The sequence below is a fragment of the Mytilus edulis genome, chromosome 10 (genome assembly GCF_963676685.1).
Source record: "Mytilus edulis chromosome 10, xbMytEdul2.2, whole genome shotgun sequence".
In the NCBI taxonomy this organism is placed as follows: Eukaryota; Metazoa; Mollusca; class Bivalvia; order Mytilida; family Mytilidae; genus Mytilus; species Mytilus edulis.
Genome location: NC_092353.1, coordinates 5,567,343 through 5,586,272, shown reverse-complemented (window position 1 = coordinate 5,586,272; position 18,930 = coordinate 5,567,343). Strand labels below are relative to the sequence as shown.

The 18,930-nt window shown below is 32.3% G+C and overlaps 1 protein-coding gene across 1 annotated transcript; it reads right to left on the bottom strand.

Moving 5' to 3' along the window:
• Positions 1-7,914: 7,914 nt before the first annotated feature.
• On the bottom strand, positions 7,915-18,617 carry LOC139493212 (2'-5'-oligoadenylate synthase 1A-like). Its single transcript, XM_071281415.1, has 7 exons — positions 18,541-18,617; positions 15,248-15,318; positions 14,057-14,248; positions 11,073-11,337; positions 9,587-9,756; positions 8,874-9,052; positions 7,915-8,329 (listed from the first exon to the last, which is right to left on the bottom strand). The coding sequence occupies exons 1-7, from the start codon at positions 18,545-18,547 to the stop codon at positions 8,167-8,169; spliced, it is 1,047 nt and encodes a 348-aa protein (XP_071137516.1). The 5' UTR covers positions 18,548-18,617; the 3' UTR covers positions 7,915-8,166.
• Between the last annotated feature and the right edge of the window lie 313 nt (positions 18,618-18,930).

Genomic DNA, 18,930 nt, shown 5'->3' with positions numbered 1-18,930 from the left:
CCCCTAGACTCCATCTCTTAGCATTCATACCACCTATTTAAACAATCGATTCATCTCTCATGAAATTCATATCACCGCTCTAAGCATTTATGTAACATTTACATCAGGCATTCAATTCACTCTCTTATCAACCATATTACCTCCTCTAATAGTGGTAATTTCACCTCACTTATCATTCATTTCATCTCTTGTCGCATTCATTTCATTACTTGAAGCATTCATATCACCTCTTTTAGCGTTGATTTAATATATATTCGAATTGATATCTCTCTAAACCTACGTTCGCCTATCTCAAACTTTGTATATACTCTCTTAGCATTCGTTATACCTCTCTTAGCTTATATGCATTTCTCTTAATTTTCAAACCACCTCTATTAGCATTCAAACCAACTCTATTAGTATTCATAGCCTTCTTTTTGATTTCAAACAACTCTCTTAACATTCATATTAACGTATTCATAGTATATGATATATCTCTTTAGCATTTATATCACCTGTCTTATCATTTTACCATCTCATTTGGCAGTCGTATCATATCTGTTGTAACTGATATCATCTCTCTTTGCATTCGTATCTCTAAACTCATTACTATCATTCAAACTATATTTCTGTCATTAATGTCACCTCTTTAATATTTCTTGTTTGATATCAGCTCTCTTAGTATTCCACATTGATTTTTGACCTGCCCCAGGTTAAACACCTCTAGTCTTGTTGGTGTCTTTTTAAATTTTGTTCATTTCTGAGTTGCGTTTAAGATTCACTGGTGGCCAAGGGCTGTTTTATGGATTTTTGGTCGGGATGTTGTTTCTTTGACGAATTTACCATTTCCTTTCTCTTTCCATTTTTTTTTTATCTTGGTATTCATATCACCTCTTTTTACATTTATTCCATCTTTCTTGACATTTATGACATCTCTCTTGGTAAGCATGTCCTTTTTAATTGTTCCTACAACCTCTATAATAAAATTGAGAATGGAAATGGGGAATGTGCCAAAGAGACAACAACCCGACCATAGAAAAAAACAACAGTAGAAGGTCACCAACAGGTCTTCAATGTAGCGAGAAATTCCCGCACCCGGAGGCGTCCTTCAACTGGCCCCTAAACAAATATATACTAGTTCAGTGATAATGAACGCCATACTAATTTCCAAATTGTACACAAGAAACTAAAATTAAAATAATACAAGACTAACAAAGGCCAGATGCTCCTTACTTGGGACAGGCGCAAAAATGCGGCGGGGTTAAACATGTTTGTGAGATCTCAACCCTCCCCCTATACCTCTAGCCAATGTAGAAAAGTAAACGGCATTCATATCATCGTTCTTTGCATTCATATAATACTTCTCTCTCAGCATTTAAATACTCTCATTAAGAATGTATGCCATCTCACGTACCAGTCATTCACGCTTGTCAGTCAAAATAGTTGAGCACGTCGAGGTAGCATTACGACTTTGCTTTTCTTTTAATAAGTGTCTGATTTTGTCCGTCACTTGCTTTGTAACGCTTATTTAAACTAGCTGTCATTTTAACTGTATGAATAAAAAACATCTAAAGGCATCCTAAGGGCAATATGTAGTCTTTAAAACAATAAAAAGGTGACTATATATTATAGAAACAATAAGTAACACTCAATGTCTACCTTAGTAGTTTTGCCTACTTTGTAGGGTACCATCTTACTTTTCATAAAATCAGACACTTCGTCTATGGTTCTCCCACATGTTTTCAAGTATTCTTTATTTGGAGCGATAACTCTGGCTATAAATTTTGACAGAGATTCACCATGACGTCTCCTAACAAAGTCACCGTCATCTTCTTTATGAGATTCTTCTGTCTTCAAATAAATTAGATACGATATAGTATAAATATCAAGAGACGTCTCTTTCATAGTTGTCCACCACCATAACGTAGTAAGTAAGAATGTACAATAAAAGAAATGTTTTTGTCAGCCTACTTGACAAAAAATTGAATAATATATAAAGAATTTTTTAAATAATTATTAAAAAAATTGAAAACAACACGTTTAAAAATTTATGCGTCCGAAGCGCTTTTCTGTATTTACTTTCATCAGGAACGCTCAAAGCCAAACATTTAAAATCCGAAGATGTATAAGTACCGAAACCGTTGAAGAGCTTTATAACAAAAATACCAAAATATAATAGCCAAAGTATATTAAAATTTGTTACATGCAATTCCAAAACTTTATCAAATTTACTATATTGAACAGCCAATCAATAGACAGTTTTTAAGTCGTATGAATGTTACGGTCAATAAAGTATATTTTAAACAAAATATATAATACTCCTTTTAGGCCAGACGATGACTAACGTATATCAAATGACTAACGTATATCAACATAGTCGTACTTTTATTTCTGATGGATACACGTAGTTGTCACTTTGTCAATTCTACCATACCTCGTTCTTTTTTGTACCCTGGAAGTCTTCCACCATTCATGATTCTTATATACCAGAACACAATAGGTCTTATCAACATATTATCTTCATCAGCATATTTCGATACATGAATGTAGATTTTTTTTTTTTTTTTTTTTTTTTTTTTTACTCAGAATATTAAAAAGTCGCTCAGAAATTGTATAAATTAAAAAGGAATCTACAGAAAATTTTACCTATGGTACAATGTATACGGTATAATGGCCTGTCCAATTTTTTTATATTCTGAAAGCATTTTGTGAGAGCTATCTTTATATATTTTACTTCAAAAGTCTATCATGAACTATCATTTCTATTAAAGTATTGAACGTTTGGTGTATGAATGTAATCGTTTTGTTCAATGCACTTTAATAGATTAACATTATTACAATATGATTTCGTATTTCAGCACAAAGATGAACACCTTCAGTGCTGCACATGTCCAATACTTAATTTAAAGCGTCTGTACGCATCTAGCAATTGATAGAAAAACAATCCTGATCAAATAAAATTAATATTTACAGGTCCATAATAAAGGTCTGTCCACGTAATCGAAAAACATGCAAACACAAACACAAGAAACAAATATCCTGAAAATGGAACTATATCTGATCATTCATCATATAAACACGTGTTATTAAAATTAAATATCCCGAAAAGGAACTATATCTGATCATCCCTTATATAAACACGTGTTATTAAATTCGTCAGTAGTACAAAGAAATTGAATTTTCAGTTAAACACCATGTATAAACTTTGACAAGCGCTTTGGACAAATGATGATATACATGCATAACGCGTAATTTGATGAATTCGTTCATTTTAGTATTTTTGTATGTTGTTCATGCTTTTAATTCTGTTGCGTTTTACGTCCATCTATAACAGTGTTGAAGATAATTGGCAGATACAAAACATCGGCAAACTTATATATTTAAAGGCAATAACTCTTGAGTCTAATGATAATTTCCTTCATGATAGAACTTTTGTCAGTTTTAGATCTACATGTACTACATATTTCAAGATATGAGAGTAAATTATGAATATACGACAACAGAGGAGGCGCAATTAAAGGACAAAAACTCTGATAATGAGTCGATGTACGTACGTTTGCATACATAGACTCACATCTACCTTTAACTTTTGATAGTTGTCTCATTGGCAACCATACAATATTTCATTATTTTTGAATTGTGGTTTCAGTTATATTGGTGTCTTGCATCTTAGATCTTTTTTTGTTCGTTTTTCCTGTTTACCTTCGTCCTATCTTTCATCTTTTTTTTTTAGATAAATCGTCAAACAACATTAAAATTGGTAAAACATTCTTAAATAATGGAAAACACTATTAGAAGGAGTCATCTGATTTTATTTTGATACAAAAGACCGTATAAAATGTAGAATGGAAATGGGGGATGTGACAAAGAAACAACAACCCGATCATATATAGAGCAGACAACAGCCGTATGTAGATTTTGACATTCACACATACAAACACAAAAATTTCGGTTTATTTTTTTCATCTTTTGTGGTTCTACTAGAATTAGACACGTTCTTGCCTGTTACCATTTTTTCTATTTAATTCCAATGGCGGCGATACTTTTGTCCTTGATATGGACCGAAAAAATAATCAAAGTTTAATATAGACACTTTAAGGACTAATCATGTAAAGTTTTGTATTTCTGTCATGTTCGTTAAGCTTAAAGATTAGAAATTACGACAAATTGAACCGTCGTCTTTTTCGACCTTGTTTGTGTGAATACGATTGGTGTTCTATCTTAGTATTTTTGAGTTATCATTGATTCCGTTTGCTATTTTGTTCTCGTAACTTATTACATTTGTATAATGTATTCAACTGGTTCGTGCTTTCTTGCATAAATTGATGTCTGGATTATGCCACATAAAGCCAGGTCACTAGAGTATACCATGAATATAAATCAATATCCGATATAAAAAAAGTTTGATTTATCAAAATAAGACATTTTGTGCTGTGACACTAGGTATGGGGAGGTTTAAGCGCTCATTAACATGTTAACCCCGAAACATTCTTTATGTGTCTGTCCAGAGTCAAGAGCCTATTATTATTTCATGTCTGTCGTATTTGGTTTTCGTTAAAAAAAAATGTGAGATAAAGTAGGCCGTAAATGTTTTATCAATCATTCCTTTTATGTCTTTTATGTCGGGGCCTTTTATATCAGACAATACGGCATGGATTTTCATTCGTTCTTAAAGGCGTTTCCCGATATTTTATCACATACACTTCATTTGAACTTTGGTGGGTGATTGTCTCATAGGCAATCAATCCACATCTACTTATTGACACTTAACCAACAGGACAGACTATTGTTTGGTTATGTCTCAAGTTTCTTGTATGCAAGATGTTTTCAACACTTAACCTCAGATCTCGATCAGAATAAAGACGCTGACTTTTATGTCTTCGTTACTGTTCTAAAAGGGTCTTCATTAATATAAGACTGGTCCTTATTTTAAAACATGTGATTCTAAAATTGTTTTACACTTTAATAAACAAAACTCTGTCAAAAACACCTTCGTGTGAATGAAATTTAAAAAAAAAGCTTTGCTAACGAATCATGGCATTATCTCGTCGTGAGAAATTGGCTTTTACCATTTTAACAAAATTGGTAAAAGCCGTCACGATTTATAACCTAACACCTAAGATTTGTGAACTTAAAATATTTATTTTGGGTGCCCAGTTTATGTTTTTCTTTTGATATTATATACAGAGGTGGATTGGAGATGCAAGGAGCCCAGCTCCGCTTATTAAGCTAATGATAATGATAAATGCATTTACTTTTTTTTACTAGCATCAGTATAAACCTTTGCTATCTAGGACCCCCTTTTTTCTAAATCATGGATCCACACCATATATATATGTATACATATAAGTGATATTCTTTAACTTTTAACATATTATTATAACAACAATCAATCTTATACTCTGAAACAACCCAAGTGTAATAAGTGTGAATGATATTTTGAAATATTAAAGATAAATTCAGATCAACACTTCGTGTATATTGTTTGTATTCAATATGTTACAAATTTGTTAGCTGTTGTGGTCAAATTGACCGTTTTTACAAAGGAATTTTGGTCCACAATGCTCTTCAACATCGCACTTTTTATGCCTTTGTAACATTTTTAATTCGTCATTTGTAGACGAAACGCACGTCTGGCGTAAATAATGAATTTCAATACTGGTATTTATGATAAGTTTATATAAAACTTGCCCTTTGAAATAGTGCGAAACACAAGCTTAGTTTTATCATTGGATTTATAACACATGACTGTATAAATAGGCCTTATATCCTGACTCTAAGATAAAGCATACACTTCCATACACATATGTTCACCTTTTCTTTTTGAAATTTTGATAACATCTCACTGGCCATTTTGGTAAACGTATTTGAAATAAAAACGTAGAAAATTACAAAATATTTTTAAAACTGTTCTTCCATGTGCCTACATAGCACTGCTATCATATGACACTTTGATAATTTATTATATTATTTGAAACTATTTGTTCAATTGTTTCTACTGTTATGAAATAACTGATCTTTTATCAAATTATATACATTACACATGTAAATGAGGAGTTACACATGTATTTACAAACATTCGACTATTAATGTGAATAAATGGAGATGCAAAGCATTTGCCAAGGTCTCAAATACGCAGTATCCATAGGAAACAAAAACAAATGTACGTGTGTTCTTACCTGGCATGACGTGTCACCTGTACATGAAGGTAAACAGTAGATTTTCATTTTCTTAAAACTCTTTCAATTCCACTTTAAATCTTTATATTTTCTTACAGGAATAAAGATGTACACTCAATGTAATGCTTATCGTGTTTATATATTTTTAGCCATCCTTACATCTCATATATCCCAGTGAACTTCAAATTAAAGATACTATTGATACTAGAAGGACTACTTCAAACCTTGATTTCTTCCTCAATATTGACACAGATGGACGACTTTACACTAACATTTATGACAAACGTCAAAAATATTTCTTTAAAAACCCTGGTGTTGCAAACTACCTGTCCTACCTTCCAGAAAAGTATGCTGTTATCCCTGCATATAAAAGCATAAGAAAACATCGTTTTGTGTGTATAAATCACATAATATAAACCTCTTGATAAATGAATTCAGTTAGACACTCAACATTATCTCCCTGGACACTTACAAAAAAAGATACCCTGGATAAACACACGTCTGGTCTATGTTCCTTTGGAGTGTTAACCAAAGATGAAGAATTTGATCTTGAACATTTTATACCAAATTTACATAAGTGACCTTACAAACAGCGTTATATTTCTTGGTCTTCCTAGTGCTCCACTAAACCTCTTACTAAATGATAATCATGAGTTATATCAGCAGTCGAAACTGGACTTAAATTAATTTGTGATACTACATATACCGTAAAGCAAGTTGTTTTCGCGGTTGTAAAATTTCGCGATTTTCATTGAATAATGTATACGAAATATTTGGCGGTTATTATTTTGGCGGATTCAAAACTTTTATCAATACCTTTGTATATAAACTTTTTAATTGGCATAATTTATTTTGGCGATTTTGTTCTTTCCGCGAAAATAAGCAAAAATTTCACCCCGCGAAAATAACCCGCTATACGGTAATAGACGTGGCGTGAATCAGATGTGGATACTAAAAAAACAAAGATCTGTGATGAAGTGATGGTCGTTGTTTCGGATCTGTCATATCTGTTTTTTCGTAAACAGTTTTGTTTTATATTAAGCCGTTTTTTCGTTACCCGTTGCAAATTGATAACTTGTACTGAAATAGTATCTCTTTACGTTGGTTTTATAGATGTTTGAAACAACAACAAAATATGTTTGTGTCCAAATTTAAATATATGTCAGTTTGTTGAAATATTTGAACAATAAAGATAATGTATCTATAAGTAAATATAAAAAGTTTTGAATCTTTAGGTAATATAAAGATACATTTTAAAGGTGCGGATTCACATGGCGATTGATGCATGCATATCAGGAATCGCGAACACTGTCGAAAAACAGTTTCACACCTTTTGAGCTGATGTTATTCCCTCAGATTGTGTTGGTTACATTGATCTTAATTCTTATTCTATTTATGTGATTTGAAAACCTATGAAGTATTGTTGGCCCAGGTGATTTCATTTGGGGTGTATGTCTAGAAGAAGGCAACAAAACAAACCATTACAATTTAATCAAATTATATAGAGATCACGTCTGTCTGTGAATCTTATCGGGGCCTTTTATAGCTGACTATGCGGTATGGGCTTTGCTCATTGTTAAAGGCCGTACGGTGACCTATAGTTGTTAATTTCTGTGTCATTTTTGTCTCTTGTGGACAGTTGTCTCATTGGCAATCATGCCACATCTTCTTTTTTATATTGAATTAAAAACGCATTATGGTATATAATATATAACTGAAACTAACGCCATTGGCTTGACAGAAATGGTAACGTAAAAACTGTCTTACTGAACAGATGTAACCAGTTTTATTACTTGAATGAAAATTTTAACAAACATAACACATTCAGATAACTCCATTATAAAGCTATTTATAGACAATAGGTGTTTTATACTTAGTATTACAATAGAATATACAAAGACATAACTGAACAAAGCCATGTATTGACAACTTCAAAATATGAACATGAACTGTAAGGGAAACAACATAAAATTATATTTGGAACATCAATTATGACATTATCAAAAGATCAAAGTTCACCACGTTTAGATCTGTAATCTTGGTCCTTTAAAACATTGAGTATTTTCTTTGCATCTCTTTCAAGATAGACGTATTTATCATCAATCCCACCTGTCTTTTGGCGTATCAGATTGTGATAAGGACAGGCAGGGTCCAATATATAGGGTGCAGACCTGAAATACATGCCAGAAGACAAATTATGTTTTACTTCCTACGTAAACTTGTAGTTGAATAATGTTTTTCAAAAGACACTTGAGGAATAAATTCGAAGAAATTTTTAAATAAAAGCAAAAATTGTGAACTTATACAACATGTATACCCAGTCAGATTTGCCGTGAATTTTTGTACGAGGCAAACCACAAGAAATATGTAATATGACAAATATGATCGATCGTTTAAAAAAACGGAGTAAAAATAGTTATGTTCTAGATATATATTGGAGAGGATCAAATAGAAATATTATGTGGAACAAACATTAGTCGATGAAAACTGAAATAAAGGTAGGATAAAAAACATGACAAAAACACACAACCACACGACCTGCGAAAACAGTTACCAGTAAATTAAACACGAACCAAACCGAAAAGGGATGGGATGAACTCTGTTAGTGGCATCCAAGTATAAACTTTGCAATACAAATGTGTAACATTTTTATATAGATAATCAATCAAAAAACATATACACCTTTTACTAACACGATAACTAATGAAAACTTACGGAACATTGAAATTCTTTGGATCAAAATATTTATTCCATGATACTTTGAGTGATCTCAGATCTGTCAGTTTCCCAAACACGTTGATAGCTAGATCTTCTTCCCTGATAGATGACGGAGATCCTAGGTCCTCATAAGCCTTTATCACTAACAGTTCCGCTCCGTACGATTTAAGTTTGTGCTAAAATTATATGTTATAAGCAAAGCAATGTAAACAGAAATTTGCTAAATGTATTATTTGTAAACATATCGGTTGCTTCCATGTTACATGAATAAAAGGAATGAAGAGTAGTTATGTTGAATAAACACCAACCAATTGTATAGCAGGCAGAATGTCTTCCGAGCCTGAATCATTTATTTGGTAAAATAATCTTGAAGTATCTAATTTATTTTTTAAAATGGAAAAATACTTTTCACTTTTTACAAAACAACATATATGATTTAGAAACACCTGAGCGGCTAGATTTATAGGTTCGTCTTTAATAAAATGTATATCTTTTTCAATAATATAATCAGTTGTTTGTGCCTGCTTATGTGTTGGGTGTTATTTCCAAAACTCCAAATAACCTAGATCCATGGTGAATTAGTGTTTATCATATGATTAAGACAATATATATCTTTTAAAATGGTATGTTGAACTATATAGAGTCTGGTTTCATTCAAAGATTATTAGAATAAAACAATAATACTAACAGTTTTATATTTCAGAATTTACCTGTTTTGTTTTGATCCAGTATTTAAGCAATCGTATGACAGATTTGACTTTTGGTGGCTGTTGTTTGACAAAGTTCACTTGCAGAAAGGACAAACATTTCATATAGTAATCTCGCAGATTTTCGTTCTTTTTCATTTCTGTGTATATTGTTTTCAGATTCTCCTTTGTGGCTTTTGAGGAAACAAATGATAATTTCAGAATAAAGTTATTTGACATCAAAATAATATTGATAGTAGGATAAACATGATTTGATTTCATAACTTTTTGATTTCACATTTATCTCCGCTAATCTGGCCTTGTAGATACCTTGGATCAACTACTACATCCATTTTTGAAAATGTTACAAAATTAATTTGTCCGGGATACAACATTTTAGTCAAAAAACAAAAAAAAACAGACAAATATGCGGTGCCCTTTCATTCAATTGAAACATAACCCCCTAAGTTGTTGCTGACGTTTATATTAACTACATGTTGTATACTAAAAGTGCTCACCAAAAGCACGATGTAAACATCTCGTGAAAACAGAAACCTGTTTTTAGATATCAAAAACCAATCTGATTTCTACTATCAGGTCTATACATAGCAATGAATAATAGTACGATTCATTCAAAAGGGTCATGCGGATCATAATTAGTTTAAAAACCGATATTCGTCCAAGTCAAATAGTTTCGTACAGGGACAAAGTGTCTCCAAGTAATTGTATATAATATATATTCTACAATCGTTTATTTTGGTTTAGATCAAATGTATCACCAGCAATAACATGTTATTAAAATGAAGTAGATAGTTCATCTGTATAGCTATAATAAGTGATGAGTTCCCTCCGATTGTTGTAATTGAAAACGGCAAGTAAAATGGTCTAACTGACCATCAAGGAATTTAAAGCCCCTTCAAAAAACTTACGCTGCTGTATTTTAGATCGACAATTGGAAGAACTTCCAATGCAGTAATAACTAGATCTGCGTTTTGAAGAACTAAAGATGTTATATTTTTAATTCTACTTTTGGAAAGAACTTTCAATCCTAGCACTAAATCTACTATTTTGGAGAACTTACGATGCTGTATTCCCAGATCTACTATTTTGGAGAACTTACGATGCTGTATTCCAAGATCTACTATTTTGGAGAACTTACGATGTTGTATTCCCAGATCTACTATTTTGGAGAACTTACGATGCTGTATTCCCAGATCTACTATTTTGGAGAACTTACGATGTTGTATTCCCAGATCTACTATTTTGGAGAACTTACGATGCTGTATTCCCAGATCTACTATTTTGGAGAACTTACGATGCTGTATTCCCAGATCTACTATTTTGGAGAACTTACGATGTTGTATTCCCAGATCTACTATTTTGGAGAACTTACGATGCTGTATTCCCAGATCTACTATTTTGGAGAACTTACGATGCTGTATTCCCAGATCTACTATTTTGGAGAACTTACGATGCTGTATTCCCAGATCTACTATTTTGGAGAACTTACGATGTTGTATTCCCAGATCTACTATTGGCAGGAGATCAACATCTTGTAAAACTCCATCTATTGAAATCAGAAACTGTATTGTAAATGGAGTTTTCTTTATAGAAGTTATTTTGTGTTCTGAACGGTCTAAAGCTGATTGTAATGTTTTGAGGATTTCTGGTAATTTTACGCTAAGTTCTTTTACAGAACCAATACCTCCTAATGGAAAAAGTAGGTCTGCGTCGGCCATCTGTTTTACTGCGGTACCCTTTCCAAGGGATCCGCCCTGTTGAAATATACAGTAAACATAATTTTGTACATTATTTCAAAGTGTAATAGTAGAATGGTGATAACTTATCACACCAGGTGATTTTTTCTGTCATGTCATTAAACATCTGTCATGCGATCAAATTCTGTTAATTGCATAATATTTTCAAATCTCTTAGCAACTATGTGCCATCGTTTAGCAAAATTCATAAAACCCTATTCAACCCAACATTATTTCTAAAAAAGCAATTGTACCAAGCCAGGGATATGTCATTGTTATCAAATAGTCAGTTTCTATGTACATGTATGTTGGCGTTTGTTTTTGTTGCAGCTTAGTGCTTTTGTTGGTCGGTTGTTTTCTCTTATAGCTGATGTGTTTCCCTCGGTTTAAGTTTGTAACCCGGATTTATTTTTGTTTATTCGATTTATGACTTTTATCCAGCGTAATATTACTGTTGCCTTTATTAATCATCCAAACTACATTTCATAATATTCGTGCTATCTCTGTTAATATGACATTTGTCCACAGCCATGCCATCTGTTTTTGAATTCATGCCATATTTATCAGTTTCCAGGTCATCTTCTTTAGCATTTAAACTACCTGATTTGGCACATTTATTACCTTTCTCGTCAACCTCTCTCAGTACTAATACAAACACTTTCACAATCATGCATTTCATTTATATTTTAGCAATCATGTCATCTCTTTTATGTATTTGGTTTTGATGTTATATTTGTTATCCTCATAGGATTTTGTCTAATGCTTAGTCCGTTTCTGTGTGTGTTACATTTTAATGTTGTGTCGTTGTTCTCCTCTTATATTTTATGCGTTTCCCTCAGCTTTAGTTTAATACCCCGATTTTGTTTTTTGTCCATGGATTTATGAGTTTTGAACAGCAGTATACTACTGTTGCCTTTATTTAGCATTAATTCTAAATTTCTTAGCATTCATATCATCTCTCTGGTCATTCATAAAAGCTCTCTCCACATTCTTTGAACTAAAATGATAATTCTGTAATGTGTCCGAAGCGCTTTTCTGAATTAATCTTTATCAGGAAAGCTCAAAACCGAACAGTAGAAAGTCTAGGATATATAAAACCGAAACAGTTGAAGAGATATATAATCAAAAATGACCTTATATAATAGCAAATCGTTCTAATGCCAACTTTGCCTTATAATTTCCAAATTTATAATCGGGCAAATGTAGAAAGCTTTATTATAAATAATGTCAGTACCGAAGTTCTGACTTTGGAGCTGATTATATTCTTGGAGACTGATAGTCCACCAAAGCAGAGGTATCGACCCAGTGGTGTAAAAACTGGAAACAACACATGATACAGTTAATGCGTCCGAAGCGCTTTATTGGATTTACCTTCATCATGATAGCTCAAAGTAAAATATTTCAAAGCCAGCGATATATTATTCAAAATAATTATGATGTCGTGAAATCATTCATACTTTGATATAATCATATTCTTCCTTATTACTGTTACTTTCTTTGTACCCAGTTTATTTCAACAATATAATTATATTTAATAGAAATGTATGTAGGGTATACAATGATGAGCCAGTGACCGATCGGAAAAAATAGCATAACCAAAAGACATCTTTTGGATGCAAGAAAAGGATACAACAAATACAGTTAAGTCCGTCTTCCATCTTGACTAACATCTAGAATTCACAATGAGGATTGGTTGAAAACATAACTTTACGACCAAAGAGATGATTTAAGTGTCCTAATTATGAGCATTTCGTGTTATGTAGCAACATTCCAGCAGCACCTGCATACGGAGTATATATCTCCCAATAGATACGATAATCCCCCGACTTGTATTTCCTATCATGATTTCGTTGATACATTGGTGCTGCTTACAAGGAAGCTATTGAGAGTTCCAAATGGTGAAGTTGGAATCATCCATTCGTAAAAATTACGGACGCTATCACGAGTTTGTTGACCGTTATGGCGAATGTTTCTAACGACGTACCTACAATACCGTCCACTTTTTACGAAAAAAAGTTATCAAAAGTACAAGGATTATAATTTTATACGCCAGACGCGCGTTTCGTCTACATAAGACTCATCAGTGACGCTCAGATCAAAATAGTTAAAAGCCAAATAAATACAAAGTTGAAGAGCATTGAGGATCAAAAATTCCTAAAAGTTGTGCCAAATATGGCTAAGGTAATCTACTCCTGGGGTAAGAAAATCCTTAGTTTTTCGAAAAATTCAAAGTTTTGTAAACAGAAAATTTATAAAAATTACCATATAATTGATATTCATGTCAACACCAAAGTGCTGACTACTGGGCTGGTGATACCCTCGGGGACGAAACGTCCACCAGCAGTGGCATCGACCCAGTGGTGTAAAAAGTTATCAAAAGTACCAGGATTATAACGAACGTGACCTTCTGAATCAGATTTGTTAACGGGTTTGTTCAAGTATGAGCAACACAGCAGGTGCCACATGTATAGCAGGATTTGCTTACTCTTCCGGAGCACCTTAGTCATCCCCAGATTTTTGTGGGGTACGTGTTGCTTAGTTTTTAGTTTTCTATGTTGTGTTCATGTACTACTGTTTGTCTGGTTTTTTACTTTCTTTATTATCTATGGCGTTGTCAGTTTATTTTCGAATTTGGAGTATGAATGTCCGTCTGGTATCTTTCGCCCCTCTTTAAGACAATTCTGTTATTCAAATAAAATCAAGAAAAAATGTAACGCTATTTATAGTCCATGCCTACCTTGATTGTGGCGGCTACTTTGTGGGGTACCAGCTTACTTCTCATCAACTCAGCCACTTTGTTTATGGTCCTCCCACATTTGTCCAGGTACTCCGTATTTGGTTGTAAAACTCGTGTTATAAACTTTGACAAAGATTCTCCATGATGTCTCCCAACAAAGTCATCTTTATCTACTTTATGAGAATCTGCCGTCTTTCAATGAATGATATAGTAATTAATTAGAATATAAATATAAAAAGACATCTTTCGTTGTTCTATATAATGTTTACACAGTTATAAAGGCAGCAACAAAAGGTCAGACGTGTCAATATTCAGGAGTCAGTATCTTTTTTATATGCAGTTACTGAATGTGATTAAATGTAATAAACGAAACAGCCAATCGGAGGGAAACGTTTGAAGACAAAAATAGTAATGTCAATATACTATATTTTTGTGATTTAAAAAAACCCACACATAATAGGCCATGTGGTGATATTTATAAACTATCGTTGATCATTTCAACGAGATTGATTTTCTCGATTGAGCCGGTATGGCAAAACTGAGAAAATCAATCGAGTTGAGATGACCAGTACTAATCTGTTTACCGCTATTTTATCTATGAAGATGTTGTTAACTTCCTTGACAACGTCACGTGTTCCCTTAGTTTCTAGCGATAATTTTTACATTACTCGACTACGTTTTTATATCACTCGAATCCGCTGAGAAAGGAAATTATCAGTCATCAAGATCAAAGGAAACATTCGTAAAACAGCGATAAAATTGTTTACATCTACATTCGTCGGTTTGTAAATCATTGCACCAACTGATATCAAAAGCAAAGAATTATTTTAATAGATGACTTTTGAAACCATCCCCATTTTCTAGTATTTAGTTATTAAAATATTTAACTGCTAATTGTTTTTACATGTGCCTGCTTTAAAAGTTTGATTATTTTTAGTTAACTTTATAGATTTGTGTACTGGTGAAATGTACAATATAGTGTTTTGTGTGATTTGTATCATTTTTGTTGTTGTAATGGGTTTACTCACTGCCAGTCTTTATTTGAGTAGTTGTAAGCTGTTCCATATCTAATAATGTAAAATTTGTTTTCCTAATTTTTCCCGCGGTAAAATTTTACAAAGGAAAATTTTTATGTCATTAGCCAATGAGAAACCATTAAATGGAAGTCATATACTTTGACGAAATATTTACCTCAGGCCCATGGTAAAGGTCTGCCGACGTAATCGACAAACAAGAAAACACAAACACAAGGAACAAATATCCTGAAATCAAGAGATAAACTGTATACGCATGTCTAATATAACAACGTGTTACTTACTTCTTCAGTTACAATGTAACAGCGTAGACAATACATTGGAATTCATCCCTTACTACAATATTCTCTACCGATTTTGTATGCGGTTCGGACGCAACAATTGTATTTTTTTTTCTAGCACTGGATAGATACTGCTATAGTAACTGGCGGACTGTTAGTTCCCGAAGGGGCACAGGCACTTGTCTCATAAAAAACATTCCTATATAGGTATATAGGAATATTTTTTCTTCTGAGACGAGTGCCTGTGCAAAGGGGTCATCAAAAGTAACTGGTGGGCTGTTACTTCCAGAGTGGGTCGTCAGCTCATTATGATTTTATCTGAAGTGCTTTGGTTCTGCCATGATTTGTAAGATACATTTCTAAAATTCCCCGTTTATTAATTAATAAATATTAAGAAACTAAGATTTCAACTGTTTTCGGCAATGTGGAGGTCATGTTTGGTCATATTATAGTCAAATTTTCCAGTACTGAAATCTTCAAGTCTTTAAACTGTAATGAATGGTTGGGCGTTGCTAATGAAAGTAAATCATCAAAGCTTCGATCGCACCAAAACGTGCAACTTTCAATTTCGTGAAAAAGAGGGGAAACACGGTTAAAACTTTATTAATGTCCATGTCCTTACGCAATTGTGTGCTTTTTAATTGCGTATATAATCAGCTTCTGGTAAATTTAGTCACAAAATATCTACACTCAGTTAAAATAAAATTATTGTGTAAAATTATCTGTTGTTGAAGACAATATAAACCTCCAAATAGGTTTTTCCCTGTGTGTGTGCTATTGCTGCATTGACGTATATATCACAAATCTGTTTTATTTAGTAAAGCCTAAGTGGACGAGTGGTCTATTGCGTCGGACAATGTGCAAGGTAATTTCGTGCCACGATATATCAGAAGCATGAGTTCGAATCATGGCGAGGGAAGAACAACAAATTTGCGAAAGCAAATTTAAAGATCCAGCGTTGTTGGGCTGATGTTTTTAGACAAATTATATATACAGTATGTATTTTCATTGCTTGTGATCACATGGATAAAATATGTTGTAGAGTCGTCATTGCTTCAGACGTACTTATAAATACAGATATAATATTCTAAGTTATTCTAACAGTGTCTGTTCTAAATGAACCACGTTTTGTTGATATTTTAAATTAAAAGAAACACATGGTGCTTTCACGCCAAAAACCAATACTCACCTTAACGCATTCGATGTTATTAAAAATGTTTAAAACTAGAACCAATAGCTAAAATTATGTCGTATTCTAACACTTTCAGGATAGTTACTTCTTATAATAGACAAGGAAGGATAAAATTGAGAATGGAAATGGAAATGGGGAATGTGCCAAAGAGACAACCATTCAAGTCAGTATTTCTATACATTTTTTACTATTTTTTTTATATTGTGTTTACTGTACATTTATTATAGTTTTCCAAATAATAAGCAAAACAATAAAGTTAGTAAAAATATCATAACTTTTGGGCAAGAGCTCAAATAATGGGTCGATTCATGACGGTTAATAAGATGGCGTTTAGACTAAAATATACGCGAATGCAGATACATTTAACATTAAAAAAAACTTGTAAACCAACCTTAGATGTGTGCATACTTGTGTATATGGGCTATTTCCTGCTCTTTGGTCGGTTTGTTGTCTCTTTGACACATTCCGCATTTTTATTCTCAAAAGACATTTGTATGATACATTTTAAAATATTATGGGTAAAATCAGATCAATACTGCACTCAGATACTGCAGGTTTATTGTTCGACAAATGATCAGTAGCTATCTCTTGTAAAGTCGTCAGCTGTTGTAGTCACATTGACTTTTAATTTATATCTTATTTACCCATTGTACTGTAGCATTTACAGTGATTTAATCTATATCTTTCATGTACCTATTCATTTTATGATAGCTAGTTACCACAAGCTGTTATGTAACTAACTGTTATAATTTGTAATGCAGCAGCTTTTAATAAAAAAAATACTCAATGTACATGTAGCTGTGTATAGCTTACGTCTTATTTTTTCCAATGTTTCTCTAAATACGCAAATACTCTAGAATTTGTTAAAAAAAAGATTTTGGAAGTCCTCTTCTTAATTAAGTTAACCATGTTAACTTTGCACTTCCAATCTTCGATAATTCTAAACTTCAATTATGCATAAAGTAATTATAACGAGTGTTTTTTCAACGCGTACAATACATGTAGTTATACCAGTAAAAACCACATACAATACTTATTCAAATCAAAGTTTAAAGGAACGTAATTACATACACATACACAAAAATAAACTTTTGTCTGGTTCATTGATACACAGCACAATGTAATTCCTGGCCAAAAGTATTCGTCACCTGCATTTTTTTTGCTATATATTCAAATAAAAACACATTTTTTCAAAAAAATATTTTGAGGGCATTTATGGTTGGATTTTGATCAACAAGACCTTAAAAAAGACGTAGAATTGTCTTAAGAGTGTTTATTTGGTAATATTGTTATCTGCAGGTGCTTTTGTCTTCTCCCGATGTGAACACATACAATAAGTTTTTGTAATTTAATTTGGTTGAATATATAGCGAATTTCTGAACAGAAAAAAAATATTTTTGTTTATCTTGTGAAAAAATGAAAATGATCCACAAAAAAAATATAACCAAAATAAACAAATAAACCTGACAATTCTGCTTCTTTTGGTACCAAGTTGCTTAAAATCAAACCAAAAATGACTCCAAAATATTATTTTTTTTAAATGTAGTTTTATATACAATAAAGCGAAAAATCTCAAGTGGAATACTTTTGGCCACACTCTGTAGTTCAGGCTAAAATAGGACAGCTAGCAGAAATTAAAAACTTATTTTTGTAAAACATTTCAATTTTTTTTAACATTGTTCTTTCGTGCGCTACGATAGGACTGATATCATAATTACACTTTGTATATCTCTAAAACCGTTGGTTTCCACTTTTATGGGAGAGTTGATCATTCCATGATGTATACAGTAATTCATGCGTGAATGAGGAGCTACATATATTATCCAATGCTAATTGTACAAATATAGTATGAATAAACGGAGATGTTGAGTAAATGGTACACGAGTCTAATAAAATTTATCTATTGCGATGACCCCAAAATCAACCAAGGGTTACACAACACGATATAAACATAAACAAATGTAAGTATTTTCTTACCTGACATGACGTGTTACCGATACAATGTACCTACAGCTAAAAATAGATTCATATTTTCTGGAAACTATTATACTATTTTTAGTTTCACTTTCGTTATTTATATTGATGCAAAAAAAGTCTACTGATTTTAACTGTTTGAAAGTGGTTAGAAAAAGCTGATTCGTAACAAACTTTTATTCATTTATTTAGCAGTTTCTTTTTCAGTATCTTTTTTTTTGTCTGTTCTATAGAATAGTTGTTTTTTTAAGGTTATGATTTTTTTAAATATGCATGAATTAATTCAGCTTTTCATTTGTTTATTATAAATAATACATGTATAATCAAGTCATTATGTACCATTTACTCAGAATTAATCATCATCCTCTGCAGAAATGAATCTTCTATATTCCC